This window comes from Geotrypetes seraphini, chromosome 5 (assembly GCF_902459505.1).
Source record: "Geotrypetes seraphini chromosome 5, aGeoSer1.1, whole genome shotgun sequence".
In the NCBI taxonomy this organism is placed as follows: Eukaryota; Metazoa; Chordata; class Amphibia; order Gymnophiona; family Dermophiidae; genus Geotrypetes; species Geotrypetes seraphini.
Window position 1 is genome coordinate 243,806,775 of NC_047088.1, and position 21,848 is coordinate 243,828,622.

General features: G+C 42.5%; 1 protein-coding gene across 6 annotated transcripts in view; it reads right to left on the reverse strand.

Moving 5' to 3' along the window:
• Positions 1–21,848, reverse strand: part of C5H2orf76 (chromosome 5 C2orf76 homolog) — a 78,902-nt gene that overhangs the window by 28,875 nt on the left and 28,179 nt on the right. For 5 of the 6 annotated variants that reach the window (XM_033945961.1, XM_033945963.1, XM_033945958.1 and 2 more), the window contains 3 exons: positions 20,887–21,042; positions 10,746–10,796; positions 7,920–7,957 (listed from right to left, as the gene is read on the reverse strand). In XM_033945961.1, coding sequence (XP_033801852.1) covers positions 7,920–7,957; positions 10,746–10,796; positions 20,887–21,019 — 222 coding nt within the window. In that variant the 5' untranslated portion in view covers positions 21,020–21,042. Of the gene's footprint in view, positions 1–7,919; positions 7,958–10,745; positions 10,797–20,886; positions 21,043–21,137; positions 21,274–21,848 lie in introns of those variants that run through there. The other variant, XM_033945957.1, reaches the window with a different exon arrangement.

Genomic DNA, 21,848 nt, shown 5'->3' on the forward strand with positions numbered 1-21,848 from the left:
ATTTACTTATTAAATTTGTATACATATATCATGGCAGTTTGGTGAGGATTAAGGAGAACACAGTGGAGCAATGATGGTTCTCTAAATCATTGGTCTCTTTTTCATTTGACCGGTGTGTTGGGGCACCGAGCACACTCATATTATTATAAAAAATAAGTTTTAGTTGACTGGATCAACAATTGCCAGGTCTCCTCTACTGACTGAACTTTATGTATAGCTCCTTTCACAGAAAAGATTAGCCCATAATAGCAGCCCCATTTGTATCTGATCTGCTCTGTATGAAGGAACAAAGTCACTCCTTTAAAATCTCTCCACTCTTTTTTTCTAGCAGACTCCAAAATCCTTCAACTTAAAATCATATAAGCATGCTATATCTCTACTATTGTTCTGCTGCCATGGACCCATCGCTCTGTAAGCTCTACCAATTTGAATCTTAATTTCTTTTGCTCCATCAGTAACATCTGAATTACATCCCTCACCACATGCTCACAATTAGAAAAAGCTGCATCTTGTGGTACTCTTCTAACACAGATGTTATTGCAGCAGATCTATTCTCTAGGCCAGGGGCACCCAGGGAGGTGTTGCCCATCCCCCCGCCCTCTTCTTCCCCACCCTCTCCTGCCACACGTGCACGCCCCTTTCCGCTGGTCCAGGAAGTGATATCAGGAGAAGAGCCAACACTGGCATAAGCAGCAGGTTGGGGATGCTGAGAATGTTAAAAAGGTACGGGGCAAGGACAGGTGATGGCGCCCGGGGCAGACCACCCATCCCCCCCTTTACTACGCCACTGTCTCTAGGTCCTCCAGCTTGTTCCATAAAGCGCTTATGTCCAAACTAGGAGCATCCATACCTGCTTTCATATCCAATACATGAGATTCACATGTATCCATTCCTTTTTCAATCTCCTCCTGCCATTGAATCAGAGCCTAAAAATCCTGCCCAAGGTCCTCCACTGCAGTTTTAATATCTTACCTGATCAGTTGAAATTCTTTTTTTTTTTTAGATCTTTCTTAAAGTCTTTCAGCCACCGTGAGATTTGTCTGGATCCTGCTGAAATCCCTTGCTTATCCACATCTGTGCTACCATGCAAGTCATCGGACATGATGGGCGCCATATTAAGATCGGGAACACAGCCGCGTGGAGCCGACAATCTTCAGATGGCATGTTGCCATACTCACCACTGTGCTTTAATACTACTGGACACTCCTGCCAAACGCCAGATGCCGATTGGTGGGGGGCAAGTTAAGATGGCGAAAGAGCAGGACACGTGTCTGTGAGCTCCTGCTTCGACGGAGTTTTACGGTCTTTATACTTGTTTCTGTTACCTGTTTTCGATGCCGAAAAGAAGAGGAAGGCAGAGGAAAACCCCTCTACCTCTGTCAGTTACATCCACACCGCGCCCAACTGTAATGACTTCCTTTACAGTCCCTTCAGCATTGGGCATATTTGCGGCAGAGCCACAGGAAAGGCTCAGCCTAGGCAGCAAATTCTTGCTGAGCCCTGCTGGACCTGACCCTCCCCCCTGCACCTGGAAACGCGGCAGCGACAAATCTCCGATTAGAGGGTCTCCTGGGATCGATGGGGTGGGAGGAGTCATTACAGCCTGCAGATTTGAAGGCGGAAGCGTCAACGTTTTTGATCTTGCTGAATCCGTGCGAGGAACACCGATGGAGAGCAGTGGTGAGTCGGGATGAGACTCGAGCCGGAGCAGAGTCCCACGGTCAGAACAAGATCAGTCTCAGCTGGCCCAACTCAAGCAGCTTCTTAAGCCGCCAGTGGTAACCTTTGACTCCCTTTGGTCAGCATTAGAAAACCTGCATTTGGTACGTACCAGCGTTATTTCACTAACACTTGATCTTCTGTTAAAAATTAATCAACTTGAGATTCAGATTCAACAACAAAATCAGAAAATAGGAGTGACTGAGCAAACTACCTCGGAGGTCAAATCCTTAAACAAACAACAGGTTACAGATAAAGCTTTTTATCTGCAAAAAGTTGAAAATCTTGAAAATCAAACCAGGAGTCTAAATTTAAGGGTGTTGAATTTTCCTATACTTAAATTCATGACCCCGAGAAAAATCTTTACACAAGAACATAAGAAATGCCTGCACCAGATAAGACCTAGGGTCTATCTAGTCCGGTGATCCGCTCATGCGGAGGCTCAGCCAGGCGTACCCTGGCGAATACCTTAGTCACTCGTATCCCTCAATGTGTCCTGCAAGAAGATGTGCGTCCAATTTTCCCTTAAATCCTAGAATGGTGATTTCCTCCACCATCTCTTCCAGGAGAGAGTTCCAGGTATTCACCACTCGCTGTGTGAAGCAGAACTTTTTGATTTCTACTTTGAATATTTCAAATTCAAATATCCCCCCAATACAAAAGATTTATTTCCTAAAAAGGACTATTCAGGAAAAGGAAAAAGAAGAACAAGATCAGTTAGGAATATCAGCGGTACTAGAATCTTCTGAAATTGAACTGTTGGGTAGAGCCACTTTGGTAGTATCTTTTGTCTTCCTTCAAGATAAGAACATTATTTTGAAGTTATACTTTAATTTGAAACAAATTTCCAATTTGGGAGAAAGAGTTTATATCTTTCCAGATGTTTCAAGATGGACTCAAATTCGAAGTAAGGAATTTCTACAATATAGAACTAAAGTTACCTCTTTGGGAGTCTCTTTTCAGTTGAGGTTCCCTTGTTTCATTATCTACCAACAAAACAAATATATCTTTTTCGATCCAGATCAGTTATGTTTCTTTCTAGAAGGAAAATGGATTTCTAATGCAACTTGGGCCCTCTTTTACAAAGGTGCGCTAAGCGTTTTAGCGCGGATTTAGTGCGTGCTAAATCAATGTGTGCACTAACAGCTAACGCATCCATAGGATAACATGAACGCTGTTAGCATTTAGCATGCGCTAAAAAACTTAGCGCACCTTTGTAAAAGAGGGGGATTAGGAAAGTTCAGGGTTACTCAAGTCTGATAAAATGTAGTCGAAGTTAACTGCTCTATTCTTAAATTATCTGTATTTGCCCTTTTTCCTGGAAGGGATTTCTTCTTTCTTACTTGTCCCCCCTAATTGTGGACTATATATTAAGTTTGTATTTTCCTCGTCTCAATTTACATTCCAATGGTAAAAATTGACTGTATATTTTTTTAAAATTTTCTTTTCAAAGATCAATGCTTTGTGTGTGTAATTAATTTAATTAATTAATTAAAAAACCAAAAAATCACGCCAGATGCCTCCTATTCAATATTGTTCACAGGTCCCCAACTGGGGTAGGCAAAATAATATATTAGTGTTGTACTTGTGCAGAGCTCCAAAGTTAACCAATAAAGAATCACTCTTGTAAAAATTAGAGCTGAGTACAGTAAAACCTTGGTTTACAAGCATAATTTGTTCCAGAAGCATGCTTGTAATCCAAAGCACTCATATATCAAAGTGAATTTCCCCATAGGAAATGATGGAAACTCAGACGATTCGTTCCACAATCCAAAAACTTTAATACAAAATACTATACGTATTTGTAATGCAAGACCTCGCTCATTTAGAACAGTCACTACACTCCTGCAGCGTTTGAGAGAGAAGAACCATCGACTCAGTTGTGATGTGTGTATACGGTATATACTTGTATTGCAAGACTTTGCTTGTATATCAAGTTAAAATGTAATAAAATGTTTTGCTTGTCCTGCAAATCACTTGCAAACCAAGTTACTTGCAATCCAAGGTTTTACTGTACTTTTAAAATGTATCAACTGGTGATGAAACTAATGCTCAGAGACTCGAAGGCAATAAACAGGGGAAAACCCCAACACCTAATCATCGCATGTTCAAAAAGTTTTAATTGATTTCAAGAGTATTATATTTTTCCTTTTATAACGCTGTGTGCCTCATAATGTATTCACATATGATTAAAGACTTAAGTAGCAAACTTATCTTTAGCTTGATATCAACTAAAGCTTTTTGAACATGCGATGATTGGGTGGTGAGGCAGTAGTGTTGGGGTTTTCCCCTGTTTATTGCCTTTGAGTCTCTGAGCATTAGTTTCATCACCAGTTGATACATTTTCAAAGTACTCAGTTCTAATTTTTACAAGAGTGATTCTTTATTGGATATGATATACTCTCTTTAATCACTCAACTTTTTTGAAAGTATTGAGTTCAGTGTCCCCATTTGGATTTAGAACATAAGAACATAAGAAGTTACCTCCGCTGAGGCAGACCAGAGGTCCATCTCACCCAGTGGTCCGCTCCCGCGGCGGCCCATCAGGGCCATTGCCTGAGCAGTGGTCCCTGACTATTTCTATAACCTACCTCTACTCCTATCCCTATAACCTACCTCTACTCCTATCTATACCCCTCAATCCCTTTGTCCTCTAGGAACCTGTCCAAACCTTCTTTGAAGCCCTGTAATGTGCTCTTGCTTACCACAGCTTCCGGAAGCGCGTTCCATGTATCCACCACCCTCTGGGTGAAAAAGAACTTCCTAGCGTTTGTTCTAAACCTATCCCCTTTCAATTTAGAACAAACGCTAGGAAGTTCTTTTTCACCCAGAGGGTGGTGGATACATGGAACGCGCTTCCGGAAGCTGTGGTAAGCAGGAGCACGTTACAGGGCTTCAAAGAAGGTTTGGACAGGTTCCTAGAGGACAAAGGGATTGAGGGGTATAGATAGGAGTAGAGGTAGGTTATAGGGATAGGAGTAGAGGTAGGTTATAGAAATAGTCAGGGACCACTGCTCAGGCAATGGCCCTGATGGGCTGCCGCGGGAGCAGACCGCTGGGCAAGATGGACCTCTGGTCTGCCTCAGCGGAGGCAACTTCTTATGTTCTAAATCCAAATGGGGACACTGAACTCAATACTTTCAAAAAAGTTGAGTGATTTATTTGACAGAGCTCTAGAGTTAGGCAGCCATTAGAGATGCTGATGTCACTTTCTTCCTACCAGAGTCATTTCCTGCCCATGGTCAGTACTTTAATATTGCTGACTACTGCAGGCTCAATTTCAGTCCATATACAGTGGTACCTTGGTTTAAGAGCATAATTCGTTCCAGAAGCATGCTCTTAAACCAAAACACTCGTATATCAAAGCAACTTTCCCCATAGAAGATAATGGAAACTTGAACAATTCGTTCCACCAACCCCCCCCCCCCCGAGGCTACCGGCGCTGCTCCATCACCCCCTCCCCCCGCTCTAACCGGCATCACACCCCCCCCCCGCAAACGCCCCCCCGCAAGAACCGCAAAGCACCCCCGTGCTGAAAGCGGCATCTGCCCGCCCTTCCTCCCAAGCACGGTCATTACCCCTTCTGCTCGTTGTAAGGGTGAATGCGAGCTCCCGCCTCTTGCCTGGGCTGGGCCTTGAGCATCTGCGCAACTCTCCGAGAGAACGAGAGCCAGAAGGCCTTGAGCATGCGCAGATGCTCAAGGCCCAGCCCAGGCAAGAGGCGGGAGCTCGCATTCACCCTTACAACGAGCAGAAGGGGTAAGGACCGTGCTTGCGAGGAAGGGCGGGCGGATGCCGCTTTCAGCACGGGGGTGCTTTGCGGTTCTCGCGGGGGGGGGGGTTGCGATGCCGGTTCAGGGGGGTGCGATGCCGGTTATAGCGGGGGGAGGTGCTCGTACACCAGAACATGCTCGGTTTGTGAGGCAAAAGTTTGCTGAGTGTTTTGCTCGTCTTGCAAAACACTCGCAAACCGAGGTTCCACTGTATTTATAACCAAAAGTATTAAAAATACATATTTCAACAAAGCAAGCATTTTTAAATGGGCCCAACCAGTTTTAAATGCCTGTTTTGTGAGGATGGCTTTTCTCTCTGCACTGGCACATCATAACAAAAAATATCTAAATACCCATGATTAACTAAATTGTGCTGAACCACTTCCAAATAACGTTTCTTGTAATTTATCTGCTCTGGTGATGAAATGACCAAACCTGAAAAAAATGTTGAATAATTGCTTTATAATGTGTATATGGAACTACTTTCTAAAAAATGAAACCTATATTCCTCTGGAGGACTGCTAACTATGTATTAAGGATACCAAACAAAAAGTATGCCTTTTATTAGAAAAAAAAAACAAGTGACCCTAACCAAGGTCTAATGTTCTTCTGACTGCTACTGAATTTCTTTCTAAAGCACTACTACGTGTAGGCAGAACTTTCCAAATACATATAAAAGGTCAAGGATCATGGATTTGATCTACCACAATCTAAGATTTGTATACGGAACTTAGAATGTAGACACACAAAAGGCTGTACAAAATCCGCTGTAATAAAACCCTAAGCGCGCATGGGCACTTCAAACAGCGTGATCCCTGCCTCCTTGATTTGTGCCTCCGTGGTGCCGCATGCGGCAGTAGGAGCCCGAGGCAGTTTGCGATGCGTGCGGCAGTTCCCCAGCAACGTTCCTGCCCCAATCTCCGACACCGGCTGACTTCTGACAGACCAGCAGCGGCGGCAGCCGCAGGGCATTTGATAGGCTGACCCACTTCGATAATGCGAGGCGGGCCGGCCTAGCAAAAGCACCGAAATTGCCCAGCCTAGCGGATGCTGGACAGGGAGCAGGTAAGGGAGAAGGGGTACTACTGCGATATTCCTGCCTCAGGATGCAAGGAGCCGAAACACAGTTCTAGAGCCCAATACCGCAATAGAAAAAGCTAGATCCAGGCTCAATCCCCAGGCCACAGCATCACAGTACCTGTGGTCTCCATTTCATTTCAGGAAGGGAAGGGTGGAACAGGAGCTTCCCACATACAACAGGCAAAGGAAGAGGCACTGCAGATGCCGGTTCCCTGCCACCCAGAAACTCACCTATGGCTGACTTGGCCAAATGTCCGTACTGGCCGCTTATTCCCCCTTCCGACAGCTCAGACGGCCACAGCCTCCAGCTGTTCTCGGCACCAACCACATAGAGAGGGAATAACAGCCGGCAAATCGAGCCGGGAAACGACACCACTGCAGCTACCACGTATGTGTACACTGCAGGACAGCAAGCAGGGAAGGGGTACTGCTGGACAGGGGGGAGGTAATAGGAAAGTAGAAGGGGTGCTGCTGGATAGGGGGAAGGTAAAAGGAAGGGAGAAGGCTACTGCTGGACAGGGGAAGCAGGGAAGGGATGCTGCTGGACAGGGGGAGGTAAAAGGAAGGGAGAAGGGCTACTGCTGGACAGGGGGGAGCAGGGCAGGAGTGCTGCTGGACAGGGGGAGGTAAAAGGAAGGGAGAAGGGCTACTGCTGGAAAGGGGGAACAGGGAAGGGGTGCTGCTGGACAGGGGGGAGGTAAAAGGAAGGGAGAAGGGCTACTACTGGATAGGGGGGATCAGGGAAGGGATGCTACTGGACGGGAGAGGTAAAAGGAAGGGAGAAGTGGTGCTGCTGGACAGGGGTGAGGTAAAAGGAAGGGAGAAGGGGTGCTGCTGGACAGGGGGAGCAGGGAAGGGGTGCTGCTGGACAAGGGGGAGGTAAAAGGAAAGGTGAAGGGCTACTGCTGGATAGGGGGAGCAGGGAAGGGGTGCTGTTGGACAGAGGGGAGGTAAAAGTAAGGGAGAAGGGCTACTGCTGGACAGGGGGAGCAGGGAAGGGGTGCTGTTGGACAGAGGGGAGGTAAAAGTAAGGCAGAAGGGAAGACAGACAGGGGGAGAGAGAGAAAAAAAAAAGACAGACAGGCAGGGGACAGGGAGAGAGACAGAAAGAAAGACAGACAGACAAAAAGAAATGCCTAAGTCTACACATCTATTCTAGCACCTGTTAAAAAACTAGTTTATTTATAATAGGATGGGCAGTGAAACATCTATTGGCTGGGGGGAATAAAACCTTTCATCCCTGTTTCCCCTCACCCAAATTCTCTAGTTATTGACGTGGTGGATCCCCAAGTCAGGGAGACTGTTCTAATGACTTTACAACAAACAAAATTTTCTGCATTCACATACCTTTGAGCCATGAGCTTGATGAATAATCTTCATAGTATCTATGTAAAATAAAAAGAAGTCAACAGATCTGTTACTGCAAATACATATTTTGTAGATATGTGCCAATCTTCAGAAGGAAGATGAAGAAGTTACACTGAATATGAAAGTAATTAGAAATCTATCATTTATCCCTCCAAAACTCAGGGGGGGAAAGGTTGATGATGCAGAAAGCTGTGTGTTAAGAGCCATGTGCATATCATTTAATTATTTAAAGTGTACTAAGGTTTTAAGAAATGGTTTATAAAGTAGACTTAGCTTTGATTTGTGGTCAATACGGATGGCGTTTATAAGATTAGGGACCCAGCCTTGAAAAAGCATTTCATCGTGAAACATGTTGGCAAAAGAAGTCCCTACAACGACCACAAATCAAAGCTAAGTCTACTTTATAAACCATTTCTTAAAACCATTTCTTAAAACCTACGCAAATACGGCTGGGAGGTGTTACCTCATGCTCCCTACAGTCCAAACATGAGTCCACCAGACTTCGACCTTTTTCCAAAGTTGAAACAACCTATGCATGGACATCATTTTGAATCTTTGGAAGAGCTTTTTTCCGCCGATACCCGAGCCATTTGTCAACTGAACAAAAACAGAGTCTTGGATGCAATAATGAAGCTTCCCGGACATTGGGACTCGGTCATTGCAAAGCAGGGAGACTATATTGAAGGATTGTAAAGAAATACTGTACTTGAAAACAAAATAAAACATGTAAATTTAAAAAAAAAAAAAATAGTGTGCATTATTTTTGAAATGACTCTCATACATTATAGACACGTTCAGGCCTCTGGCTGAAGGCCATCCTAAAGGGCTTCCTCATAGTATAATAACATACCAAAAATGATCTACTGCTGTAAAGTCTCCTTTTGAGCTAGCAGTTTGGATTTTAAAGAAATGCTGAAATAAGAAACTCTGACATAGGCATTAAAAAAGTAATTTATTTCACAAATCTAGAAAACAAGCTCTGTGTATTCCAGGACGCTCACTATAGTGCCCAAGACAACACTTTCAGAGGCTATTGATGATGTCATCAGTAACACAGTGCACAGAAGGCCCAGGCGGGAGAAGGCTGTGAAGCAGACTGTTTAGAGTGCTGCTGAGTGCCAATGCTGTTCTTTGTAGGTCTCGCGGTTGGAGGATCGGTGGGGTTTGGATGGGAGGGAGAGATGGGAGGGTCAGAGGGGGTTTGGCTGCACGGTGGGGGTGGGTTGCTCAAGGGTTCTGAGCACAGAAGGGAGGGATAGAAGCTGTGCAAGGGTTCTGCTGCACGAGGGATGGAAGAGAGGAATAGAAAGATGCTGCAGAGGGAAGGCACAAGGGGATGGGTGAGCGGGGAAGAAAGATGCTGCACATGTGGGTGAGAGAAAGGAAAGAGAAAGAATTTGGGGTGAAGGAGAGGAAGGGAGAGATGATCATGTACATGAAAAAAATAAGACCTACCCCGAAAATAAGCTCTGGTGCTTTTTTGGGGCCCAGAATATAAGACACTGTCTTATTTTCAAGGAAACATAGTATTCTTTTGTCATTATCTGCACCTCCAAATTGTGCCTTAATCCCAGTCTTGGTCCTAACAATCCTACTCAGTGAATCATGTGTAACCTTAGACCTACAAAAGTCACCAGATTCTGGTAAGCTGGTCACTTAGGACCAGTTCTATATGCAGCGCCAATATTGGCGGCCACCTAAAAAGCAGCTGTCAATCACACAACGGCGCCAGTTACAGAATCGCGCCTATGGGAAAAGATAGACGCTGAAAATGTAGGCCAGGGTTTTCCAGGCTTGCATTTCCGGCACCCATCTTTGCGCAAATCACGCCTAAGTAAGCACATTAGGCTAACGTCATTTCCTGCGTTGGCCACACCTACAATGGCATTCAGCAGCCTATAGCACTTACATAAGCATGATTCCAGTGCCGATTATTTAGACACTGGCATGCGCCTTGAATCTCGGTTAAAACATCTTTTGATGTTTATTTCACCTGAAGAGCTTGAGCACCTGCTAGAATCAAATGGGTTTGTAATGGAAACATTGAACGGGATGTTATACAATCCATTGACTGGCTCCTGGCATTGGATAGAGAGTACTAGCCTTAACTATACAATACATGCGGTGAAAATCATTCCACCCACAGAGTCTTCTTCCAGTGAGCCTGCGTCAGAACAAAGACAGAAGCAGGCTGAGGCTAGCACCGGCACTGCTCTTTGAACTTTATGGAGAAATCAAAAGACTGCATCAAGAAGATAACTCATACAGATTGTGTCCTTAAACAGCTCAAAAATACCATGTACAGGCTGTGGCTGTCTAAAAGGCTACTGAGAAGTGGCATGCAGGCTCAGAATGAAATATCTAACAACTTCACTTGTGTTTATGTATGGCCAGAGTTAGAAAAATACTTCAGAATAAAGGTGAAGCAATGTTTTTAGAAAACACAAAACAAAAACACATCATTTGAACAGCATTGATTGCATACTGGTGCCTAAAAAATTAGGTGCCAGTTCGAGAATCCAGGTCCTTAATGCAGTGGTTTCAAACTGCTCTAGGGGAGTTGGGGTTTCAGGATATTTCTTTTCTTATTTTGCAAATATATCAATCAAGTATACAGGAATGGGAATACAAACTTAAATATACAACTTAAATCAATCATAAATCAACAAGGAAATCCCATCAAGCCCACATTATTTGGGAAGAAATCAATGGAGTTCTTCTGAGGCAAGGGGTTTTCTGAAGGTATGGCAGAAATACATAACCTATGAAATAATAATGCAGATTGGAGTTGGGAAAAGCACATACCGTACTGATATTTTTTAAAAGGTGGTGGAAGTCCTGTTCTCAAAGGTATATCTGTTAAAAGAAAAGAAGTTAAATTAAAATACGGTTTCTTTACTGTTTCAGATTTTTTTAAATTATTGGCATGCATTCTTTCACACCTCAGTATAGGTAGTCCCCGGGTTAAGAACAAGTTACGTTTTTAAAGCTGTCCTTAAGTCGGATTTGTATGTATCTCAGAACATGTAGATTTTAAGATTCTTAAGATCAAAAGAATAGCCTTACTGGGTCAGACCAATGGTCCATCAAGCCCATTTATCCGTTCTCATGGTGGTCAATCCAGGTCAATAGTACCTGGCCAATACCCAAAGAGTAGCAACATTCCAGCACCTCAAAGAATAGCAGGATTCTGGAACTCCAATGACAACAACATTCCAGAGCTGTGATTGTGATGTCATAATGCCTCATTCCACAGTGCCTCAGAGCCACCTCATCAGTGATGTTACAATGGCTTAATTGTCCTATACTAGGCTCACATAAGAACATAATAGCCATACTGGGTCAGACCAATGATCCATCAAGCCCAGTAGACCGTTCTCATGGTGGTCAATCCAGGTCCCTAGTACCCCAAAACCCCAGCTGACAAAAGTGCCAACTGTCCCTACCAATGCTCCTTCTAAGATACAACATGCACAACCACACACTGTTCTTAATGTGGCCACGCATCATTCCTGAATCTGCTACAGGAGAAGTCTAGGAGTCTATGCCACTGGAAATATTCTCATTGAAATCAAATGAAGCTGCAAACATAGAAACATAGAATAGAAACATAGAAAAATTAAGGCAGAAAAGGGCCATAGCCCATCTAGTCTGCTCACACTAAAGATCCCCTTCCCTAAATTTATTCTCCCAGATATCCTATATCTCAACGAGTTTGCCTATTCCGATGACTCTCCCCCCACTATTACCCTCTTAGAGATCCCACATGCGCATCCCATTTATTCTTAAAATCTGGCACGCTGCTGGCCTTGACAAACGCGTTCTTAAGTATGAGTTCTTAAGTTAGCCATCTGTAACTCAGGGACTGCCTGTATCACGAGATTATTTACAAATTTCAGTCAGTGGTATTCGAGATACAAATATGTGAAAAAATCTTTTAAACAGAAGTATTTATTTCAAATTGAGTCTTAAAATCAACCCCAGCCTATGCAGTGCTCTGATTAAGGAAGAAAAGTAAATTATATTACTACTACTTTTTTATTATTATTATTTTTTAAGAAATTGTAATATATTTTGCAAGACAACTCTTGAATTAGCAAAGATTGAAATGAACAATACATTTCTTGAAGGAGTTAATTACATGTTTAAAATGAAATGAATATAATGGAAAAAGTATTTATCCTTCAAATTAGAAAAAGAAAATAGAAATTACTTATACAAATCTCTCTTAAGTCCTCAACAAAGAGGGAAAAAAACAAGGCACAATTCCATAAGAAAACATTTTTAAAAAATCAAACCCTACTTTAGAATGGAAGTACCAAAGGCTCTGATTTACGGTGTAGATGAAAGAGGTTCCGTTTCTTGTGGATGAGAGGCAAGAAGCATTCTAGAATCCAAAAAAGAATTTAAAATGTTGAGGCTCAAAAAAAAAAACCCAACATACTTCACTGATTATAGTTTAACACATTTACAAGGAAAATTGAGCCAAAATAAACCTCCTAATTAAATAACTTTAGAGCATAACTTCAAAAAAGCCTGACGCCGTCTCTGAATCTGTCTGGCAATATCAGGAAAAACTCCAATCTTGTGATTCAAGAAGAGTTCTTGGCGATGCCGAAAAAATATTTTTCAATATCCAATCTCTATCAGGCTGTAACACAAAATCTACTATCAATGTAGCAGTTTGCAACTCTAGATTTTCATTCAAGTATTTGAGTTAAGTTTAAATTATCAAAAACTGTTGCTGATCCTTCTCCAATTGGTTGGTCCATAGATTTTTTTTACATAAGGTGATAGGTAATAAATCTTTGAAACCAGAGGGTAAGATTGCTCAGGAATCTTCAATATTTCAGACAGATATTGTTTAAACACTGTAAGTGGTGCTAAAGAAGGAGGCTTGCAATTTTGCAAGGTTTTTAATCTCTGTTGATTTTCTAAATTTTCAATTTTCCTTTGTAACAAATTATTATTATTATTTTTTTTTTATCAAAGCCACTTGTCCCTCTTTAAGCTTCAAAATTTTCTATTTCCATTGCCTCTAAAGTTTGTAACTTGTTTTCAAATCCATTTAGTTTAACTGAAGAGAATTGAACTTGAGTCATTACAGTGGATAATTTCTGAGAGAAGGAAGCCTCCAAACTCATTAGAGTGTCCCAAATTGAGTCTAAAGTACGGTAATATGTGATGGTTTAGTAGGCAATAAAGACTTACTGAACTGCAATAAAGTTTCTTCTTGAATGGTTTCAGCCTGCTCCTGCTGCTTTCTCTCCACTTCACTGAACAACCCGAAAGGAGTGCTAACTGCAACACCCTGTGTTGTCAATCTCAGCAGTGGATTGCTCTAGTCTACTCCTGCAGCCTGAGTCAGAAAGCCCTTATCAGGAAAAGACTTAGGGAGTTCACTAAGAAGTGCCACTGGCATCATGGGGGGTCTCCAAACATTGGGGCTCAAAGAGATGTCAGCTTCAGGCAGGGAGAGCGATTCTCCTTCCTTCGTTTGCTCCTGATGCAAAGACACCGATCCCGATAACAAACCTGGAACTGCAAATCAATCCATAGGTCCCACCAACGGAGAAACATGAGCTGCAGGGTAAGCTCTTGCTTTTCCCCTTCATTTAAGCATAAGTTGAAGAGGAATATTGACTCTTAGGAAATAGAAGATTAAGGAGGAACCGGAGCTACTCGCGGCACTTCCTATTCAATCCGCCATCTTGTTTTTCGTCTCTACTACTACTACTTATCACTTATATAGGCTAAAAGGCATAGGCAGCACTGTACATTTTGACATTTATAGACAGTCCCTGCTCGGAAGAGCTTACAATCTAACTTGGGACAGACATGACATATAGGGTTGGGAATGCAGAATCGAAGGTGAGAGGAGTTAGGAGTTGAAAGCACTCTCAAAGAGGTGGGCTTTTAACTGGGCATTGAACACTGCGAGAGATGGAGCCCGCAGTAGGGATTCGGGCAGCTTGTTCCAAACATACAGTGCAGCAAGGCAGAAGGGATGGAGTCTGGAGTTGGCAGTTGAAGAGAAGAGCACAGAAAGGAAGGACTTACCAGCTGAGAGGTGCTCACAAGGGGATCATTGGGGGAGATAAGTGAAGGGAGATAGTGAGGGGCAGCTGAGTGAGTGCATTTGTAGGTCAGTAAGAGGAGTTTGAATTGTATTCGGAAAAGGATGGGAAGCCAACAAAGTGAGAGAGGGGTAACATGAGTAAAGCGACTCTCCCGGAATATGAGTCATGTGGCCAAATTCTGGACAGATTGGAGGGGAGCGAGATGACTAAATGGAAGGCCTGAGAGTACAGAGTTGCAGTAGTCTAAGCACAAGGTGATGAGGGCATGGATAAGGGTTTTGGTAGTGTGCTCAGAGAGGAAGGGTCAGATTCTGGTAATATTATAGAGGAAGAAGCAGCAGGTTTTAGCAATATGTTGTATTTGGGCAGTGAAGGAGAGGAGTCAAAGATGATCCCGAGATTATGAGCAGACAAAACAGGAAGGACAACGTATAGCAGTGTAAAATGCTAAGCTTCTGTAAGCTATCCATATTAAGAGAGCAATTCAATAACTCAGTGCCTAATGGTAGGTCTGTGTATATTACAGAATGGCAGCACTTAGGCATGTCAAAAGGCACCAATGAATCAGTATTTACATGGCATTAGTCCATAACATATGTACCAAAGTCTCTTAGCACATAACTGCATGGGGGCTGTTCACAGAGGCAGCGATTGGGTGGTCCATAGGTGAGTTGCCACAACTTAGACAATACAGTTTACAGTTTATTTACTTTTTTTCTTTTATCATTTATTCATATTTCAACAAATAAAATTACTGAACAATATAAGAGCCTTGTCATTTTACAAATCAAAAAAATTATAAACAATTTCAAACATACATTTATTCAAAAGATAATTTTTAAGACTCTTTGACAGTCCTCAGTCAGAAGAGACAATTTCACATATCAGAGGGAGCGATATTTAAACAAACATTAAATGAAAGAAAAAGTAATGGATCATCCCCAATTATTTAAATGGACCAGCTCAATTAGATTCACCTGGTTTCCCAGCATTACCACTCTCTTCTAAAAAAAAAAAAAAAATTGTAATTGGGAGGGTACATAAAACACATAAGAATTTTGATCTAACTAGATCAAACATTTACAGGGATATCGCAATTGGAATTTTGCCCCCAATTACTTAACATCTTCTTTCATTTCCAGGAACCTTTTTCTTCTTGTTTGCGTAGTTCTTGAAACATCTGGAAACATTGAAATTTTTCTTTCCAAAAAGGAAACTTTTCCTTGCCTAAAAAAAAGGCAAAGGAGTGCTTCCTTATCCTGTTGGAATACAAATGTTACAAGAAGCGTAGCACACATTATTACTTCCTGTTGAGAATTTTGTAATATATTTGAAAGGTTCAAATGACTCAAAGCCGTTACCTGAGGAATAACCTCAGGTTCAGAGGAAGAAGGTTTTTGGGGGGAAAACAGGTAAGAAATATATTTTATGCAGAAGTGGAAGTCCTTCATCCGAATAAGAACATAAGAATAGCTTTACTGAGTCAGACCAATAGTCCATCAAGCCCAGTAGCCCGTTCTCATGGTGGCCAATCCAGGTCACTAGTAACTGGCTAAAACCCAAACTGTAGCAATAGTCCATGCTACCAATACAGGGCAAGCAGTGGATTCCCCCATGTCTTTCTCAATAACAGACTATGGACGTTTCCTCCAGGAACTTGTCCAAACCTTTCTTAAAACCAGCTATGCTATCCGCTCTTACAACATCGTCTGGCAACTCGTTCCAGAGCTTAACTATTCTCTGAGTGAAAAAATATTTCCTCCTATTGGTTTTAAAAGTACTTCATCGAGTGTCCCCCTAGTCTTTGTAATTTTTGATGAAGCAAAAAATCAATCCACTTGTACCCATTCTACTCCACTCAGGATTTTGTAGATAAGATAACTTGCTTGCACTTATATCCAGTCTCAATCAATCTTTATTCACAGGACTCAAATCCTCCTTTCTTCTTTCGCCTTCTTTCTCTTTTTCCTCTTTTCTTCTTTATCTTCATTTGTTGCCCCCTCCTGATGTTGTTACCCATAAATGTTTCTCCTCTTTCTTTAATGACTAGTTTCTTTCTTTAATGATTGTAGTTCATCCCCCTTCCTTTATGTATCAGTAATAAATCTGTATGTATATATTTTATTTTGTAATAAACTATCTTGTTGTTTGTCCCCTTTTTTAATTTGTAATACGCATTGAAATATTTGATATTGTGTGTACATCAAATTTTAATAAAACTTGAAACTTCAATCATATCTCCCCTCAGCCATCTCTTTTCCAAGATGAAGAACACTATCCATTTTAGTCTTTCCTCATATGAGAGGAGTTTCATCCCCTTTACCATCTTGGTTGCTCTTCTTTGAACCTTTTCTAGCATCACTATATAAACACTTCTTTCAGGAACTTATAAAATGTTTCTTTGGGTGACATTGTCAACATTTTGGGAAAGTTCAAAATCCTTAAATTCAATTGTTTTGTAAAATTCTCAAAGTTCTCCACTTTCCTTAATATAACTAATTTATCCTGAATCATGGAACCACATGAAGATTGTACACTTTGAATTGAATGTTCCAAGCTTTTAATTTTTTCTCCTTAGGACTTTAATTCCTCTTCAATTTTATTTAGTTTAGAAGTTTGAGCTTGAACAAGAGGAAAGATTCTTTGGTATACCTGATAAAGGAAGTCCAATGCAGTCCAGATAGAGTCTAATGTGATCTCAGCAGGTCTTACGAGAGGCTGAATAGTTGGTATTTCACCTCTCTCTACTGAGACACTGATACCTGCCCTTGCAAAAGATTCTCCAGGCAGAGTTTCTTGGGGAGTCAGAACACCCAACAGCTCTGAAGGTAGCATTTCTCCTACCACTGACATTGCTGTCGGAATTCCCCTCTCTCTAGGCTACAAGGGAGGCACTGGTCCCGTGAGGCTAAGCGAGATCTAACGGTTCTGCAAGGACATCTCTCAACTCCCTAAATACTCTGGGATGTAGTTTATCCAGTCCCATGGCTTAGCTCAAAGTGAACAAAGCCATGGGACTGGATAAACTACATACCAGAGTACTTAGGGAGTTGAAAGATGTCCTTGCGGAACCGTTAGCTACACCCTTCAATCTTTCCCTGAGTACAGAAAGAGTCCCATTGGACTGGAAAACAGCTAACGTCATTCCGCTGCACAAAAAGGGATGCAGGATGGAGGCTGAAAATTACAGATCGGTAAATCTCACATCAATAGTATGTAAACACAAATTAGATACAATCCTGAACAATGAGAGACTAAGGGACCCCACCAACATGGATTTACAAAGGGAAGGTCCTGCCAATCCAATCTAATTAGTTTCTTTGACTGGATGTCGTGTACTTGGACTTTAGTAATGCTTTTGACAGTGTCCCACACCTTAGGTTATTGAACAAGAAGAGTTTGTTGGGATTAGGGGAAACACTGACGGCATGGGTTAAAGACTGGCTCAGCGGCAGACTTCAGAGGGTGGTGGTAAATGGTACTCCCTCCGAAACGTCGAAGTGATCAGTGGAGTGCCGCAGGGCTTGGTCTTGGGTCCCATCCTATTTAATTTCTTTATACAGGACCTGCCTCACGACTTCGAGGTAAAATTGCATTATTTGCCGATGACGCTAAACTGTGCAACATAGTGGGCAAAACCAGAGTGCCCGACAGTATTACGCAGGACCTATTCTTACTGGAACAATGGTCCTCAACTTGGCAACTGAGTTTTAATGCCAAAAAATTTAAGGTTATGCACCTTGGCAGCAGAAATCCATGCAGTACTTACACTCTGAATGTGAGACCTTAACAAGAACTGCTGCAGAACAGGACCTAGGAGTAATCATTAGTGAAGATATGAAGACTGCCAATCAAGTAGAGAAAGCTTCATCCAAGGCTAAGCAAATGCTTGGATGCATCCAAAGAAGTTTTGCCAGCCAGAAACCCGAAGTTGTAATGCCGTTGTACAGGTCCATGGTGAGACCCCCCCACACACACACACTTTACTTAATACTGTTCACGCTGCTGTGTTGGGGGTGTAACCCCCCACATTATACAGAAAACTTAACTTTTTACTTATTTTTCTCAAGGAAAAATTAAGTTTTCTGTATAATAGGGGGGGGGGTTTACAACTCCCAAAACTAATAAATTATACCCTATTGGAAACCATAAGAGGGACCTACATAGACACTACCACGTCTACCCACTGCATTCATAGAAAGATCCACTCATTCACTTAACACACAAAAAGCAAGACAAAAAGAAAGAAAGTGGAGAAAAAGCCTCAATTCATCTTCATATGGCAAAAAAACTCCACTTATAAAACAACCATTAAGCAAGGTCCAAAATGTATCAGTTTACTCAGCAGTGAGAAACACTAAAGTAGCCCTCGTAGGAACCACCTCAAAAAAATTCTAGCACGCCAAATTACAAAACTTCAAAAAAAGTGAGTAAAGCAAGCAGCATATATATGAGTCTCAAACAGGAAAAAACAAACAAACACTTAGCTGCAGGCGGTGTCCAGGCTGTCTTCCATGCACCCAAAGAGTGCAAGCATGCCTGGCCCCGCAGCCACTTTTTCCCGACGGGGAAACCTCCGTTTCGCAGAGCTGTGTCAGGGGAATGATTCCAGCCGACTCCACCAGCAACTGTAGAGGCTCTCCAAGTGCTCCAACTACTCACATCCACACCAAACCCCCAAAACCACCCCCAACGGCAGCGCCAACACTATTAAGTAGAGTGGGGGTTTTCCCCCCACAACCCCCGTCGGAGCCCTTTAAAATAAGCTTTTAGAGCAGCGCGCTGAAGTCTTGCGCTCAATTGTCCGCTCTCAAATGTCGGCGCGCGTTTGTCTCGCACACTTCTGATTGTGAACCAAATCTTATGGACTAAAATTAGTGCTTTAAATTTCATTCTATATAATAAGGAAAGCCAGTGTTGCTCTAGGAATAGAGGAGTCAAGTGGTTCCACTTCTTTGCTCCCTTTCTAAGCCTCCGTTGGCAGGAGAACGTGGGCATCCCTCCTGCCAATTTTCTCTCTGGGGGGAGAGATTCTCAGTGCCACATTCGTCGGAGAGGGCCGTCATCGGTGGTTCGGGACTTTCTTTCTTTTTTTTTTTTTAATGGGACAGGTATTTTACGTGTGTAACAGGCAGACCTGTCTGCTTTTCCGATCGCTAAAATCCCTTTTCTTTTGATGTTAGTGCATCAATCGCTTGGCTACTTTGCATTGGGTTTTAGCTAATTTGCGTGGCCAGATTGGAAAATGGGCAATCGAGGAGGAAAAACATGAGGTGGGACATTTTGTGCATCGGGTCGGTAAAAGCGATCATCGCTAAAGCTGTGAAAACAAGTTTAGCGATGATCGCTGACTTTAGTGTATCTAGCAGTATGTCAGAAGCAACCCTGATTGTTTGAAGGAAATTTTGTTTGTCAAGGGTGATTGGAATTGAATTGGAAGATGCTTTACTTATGAAAGAGTGAAGAAAAGATTCAGATAAGTGAAATTATATCCTTGATTTACCACCTGGGAAGAATAATTTATGTCACTGGAATTTTTTGTATTAATATCTAATAGACCAATGATGATGATGTGATTGTGATCTAATAAGTTGGTAATTGGGTCAAGTCTGGTGTTCCAAGAAGAAAACTTATCTGGTACCATTTTCTTTGTGGAGGGCTGTTATTGACGGTCAGTATTGTAAGTTAGGATCACACTATTGGGATTCATTCCAAATATTTATGATACCTGCAAGCCTGAAGACTACTGAGGTGGTGTACAGTAGATATTTCCTTGTTCCTAGAGGGCTCAGTATTTAAAATAAAAGAGTTGTAGGGAGATATGAACCTGTGTGTTCTGGTTTACAGTCCACTGCATTGACCACTAGGCAGCCCCTCTGCTTGGCAAAGGATGTGTATGGCCGTTTTTCAAAAACTTGCTGCCAAAGACGTCCTTGTCCCTGTTTTTTTGGTGATCATGATTTAGACTTTCAGTTTATAAAACGACGGTTCACTGTGGACAAAAGGCGATATATCAAATACAGATAGCCAACAAACCATTCCCCCTCTTCAAAATGGCGGGCTTTCCCTTTCCGGGTGTATCCTGGGATGCACCAGGGAGAGACCTAAGGCTCTGATTGGCCCAGGCACCTAAGACCCCTCCCAATGAAGAAATCACCTGGCGACGATAGAGAATCGCCCGAGTGCTCCTTTTTACCATTTTACTACAATTTTAATATTAATGACCTTGTTGTACTACATTTGCATGGCAGAGTCAGAGACAGCAAGGAAGCTCGGGAAAAAGACCACGGCGAGCCATTCTGATAATCGGCCGGTAAAGTACTGCCCAGCTAAACCGGCTGGAGCCAGTTTAATGACCACCGCTAAAGGCACTGTAAGTTTTGAGAATCTTCCTCAGAGTTTGAGACTTATTTATCACAGTACAATGCGAGAGCTCCCATTGGGAGCAGTGGCGAAGCGAGGGTGAGAGGCATCCGGGAGGTGGCGCCCCCCCCTCCATCCGCTCCTTCCTCACCCACAGCCTCTCTCTCTAATGTTCAGGGCACAAGCAGCAACCCCAACATCGGCTGTTCCTCTGACATCATTTCCTAGGCGCGGGTCCAGGAAGTGACATCAGAGGAAGAGTCGACATGAGCAGCAGGTTGGGGTTGCTGCTCGTGCCCCGAATGTTAAAGAGATACGGAAGAAGGGAAGGGGTGATCGAGGGCGGGTGTCGGTGCCCAGGGCAGAACGCCCCCTCCCCCCCTTTTACTACTCTACTGCTTGGGAGCCTTTCCTGGCATTTCCTTAGTATCTCTGCAGAAGGCAAACTCACAGTGCACCACCACACATTAACAAAGCTGAAAAGACCAGCAACCAAGACATACCATTCTTTACAAGCGAGATAAATTCCTTCACAGTTTGATTCACATTAACCTTGTGATATATCACAGGCCTAAAGTTGCGGTGTTCAAAGGAACGAACAAGTCGGACAGTGACCGTCACTTCCTCTGATGACATGGGAAAGTAGTATAGCAAATAACCTGAAAAAGAAAGGTTTAGAAATATTAAACAGAAATAGCATCAAGTTTGTTGCAAGTCAGCCATATTAGCAACATGCTGCAAATTTTTAACTCACTGAGGGGTTGATTCAGAAAGCCACACAGTCGCACGACGATGGCCGAGTGCAGTGCTTCTACCATGAGAATAACAAGAAAGTGTTCCGCAGCATTGCAGTATGCTAATGAGATGTGAATTCAAAGTGCGAAGAACTTGTAAGCTAATCAGGGAAAGCCTGCAGGACATATGCACACAAAGGTTCTACGGTAAGGGAGGTTTCACTGTGTGAATAAAACGAACGTACCAGCACACATCTGCGCATGACCTAGACTGGTGTTATGCATGTAAATATTAGCCTCTCAAAAATTTCTTGCATATAAAATTTTTGCAAGGACGATATTTACATGCAGAACATTTTGGTTCATGCGCAGACGTGTGCTGGCACTTTTGTTTTCTCCAGACACACATAGAACTGTTAGCTCCATTGTCTTTCAAAGTTGCAGGTACTTGCAATTGTCACAGAAAAACAGAAAAAAAAAAATAGCAGCAAATCTTCTCGCCTAATCTTTTATGTTGCCTCAGACCTGAATGTGAATGTTGCACAATGTGGATGTGAAAAAATCCTATTTACTTCTGTGCATTGTGGCAGAATACCTAATGGACTCATTTAATATACTGTGTGGCCAGTAACACCCTCATATACCTCACAATAACCACGTGCTTCTGCTCACGGTAGCTTTTTGCAACAGCCTCTGAGAGAGACCGGGGTTAGGAACATAGGCCAATATGC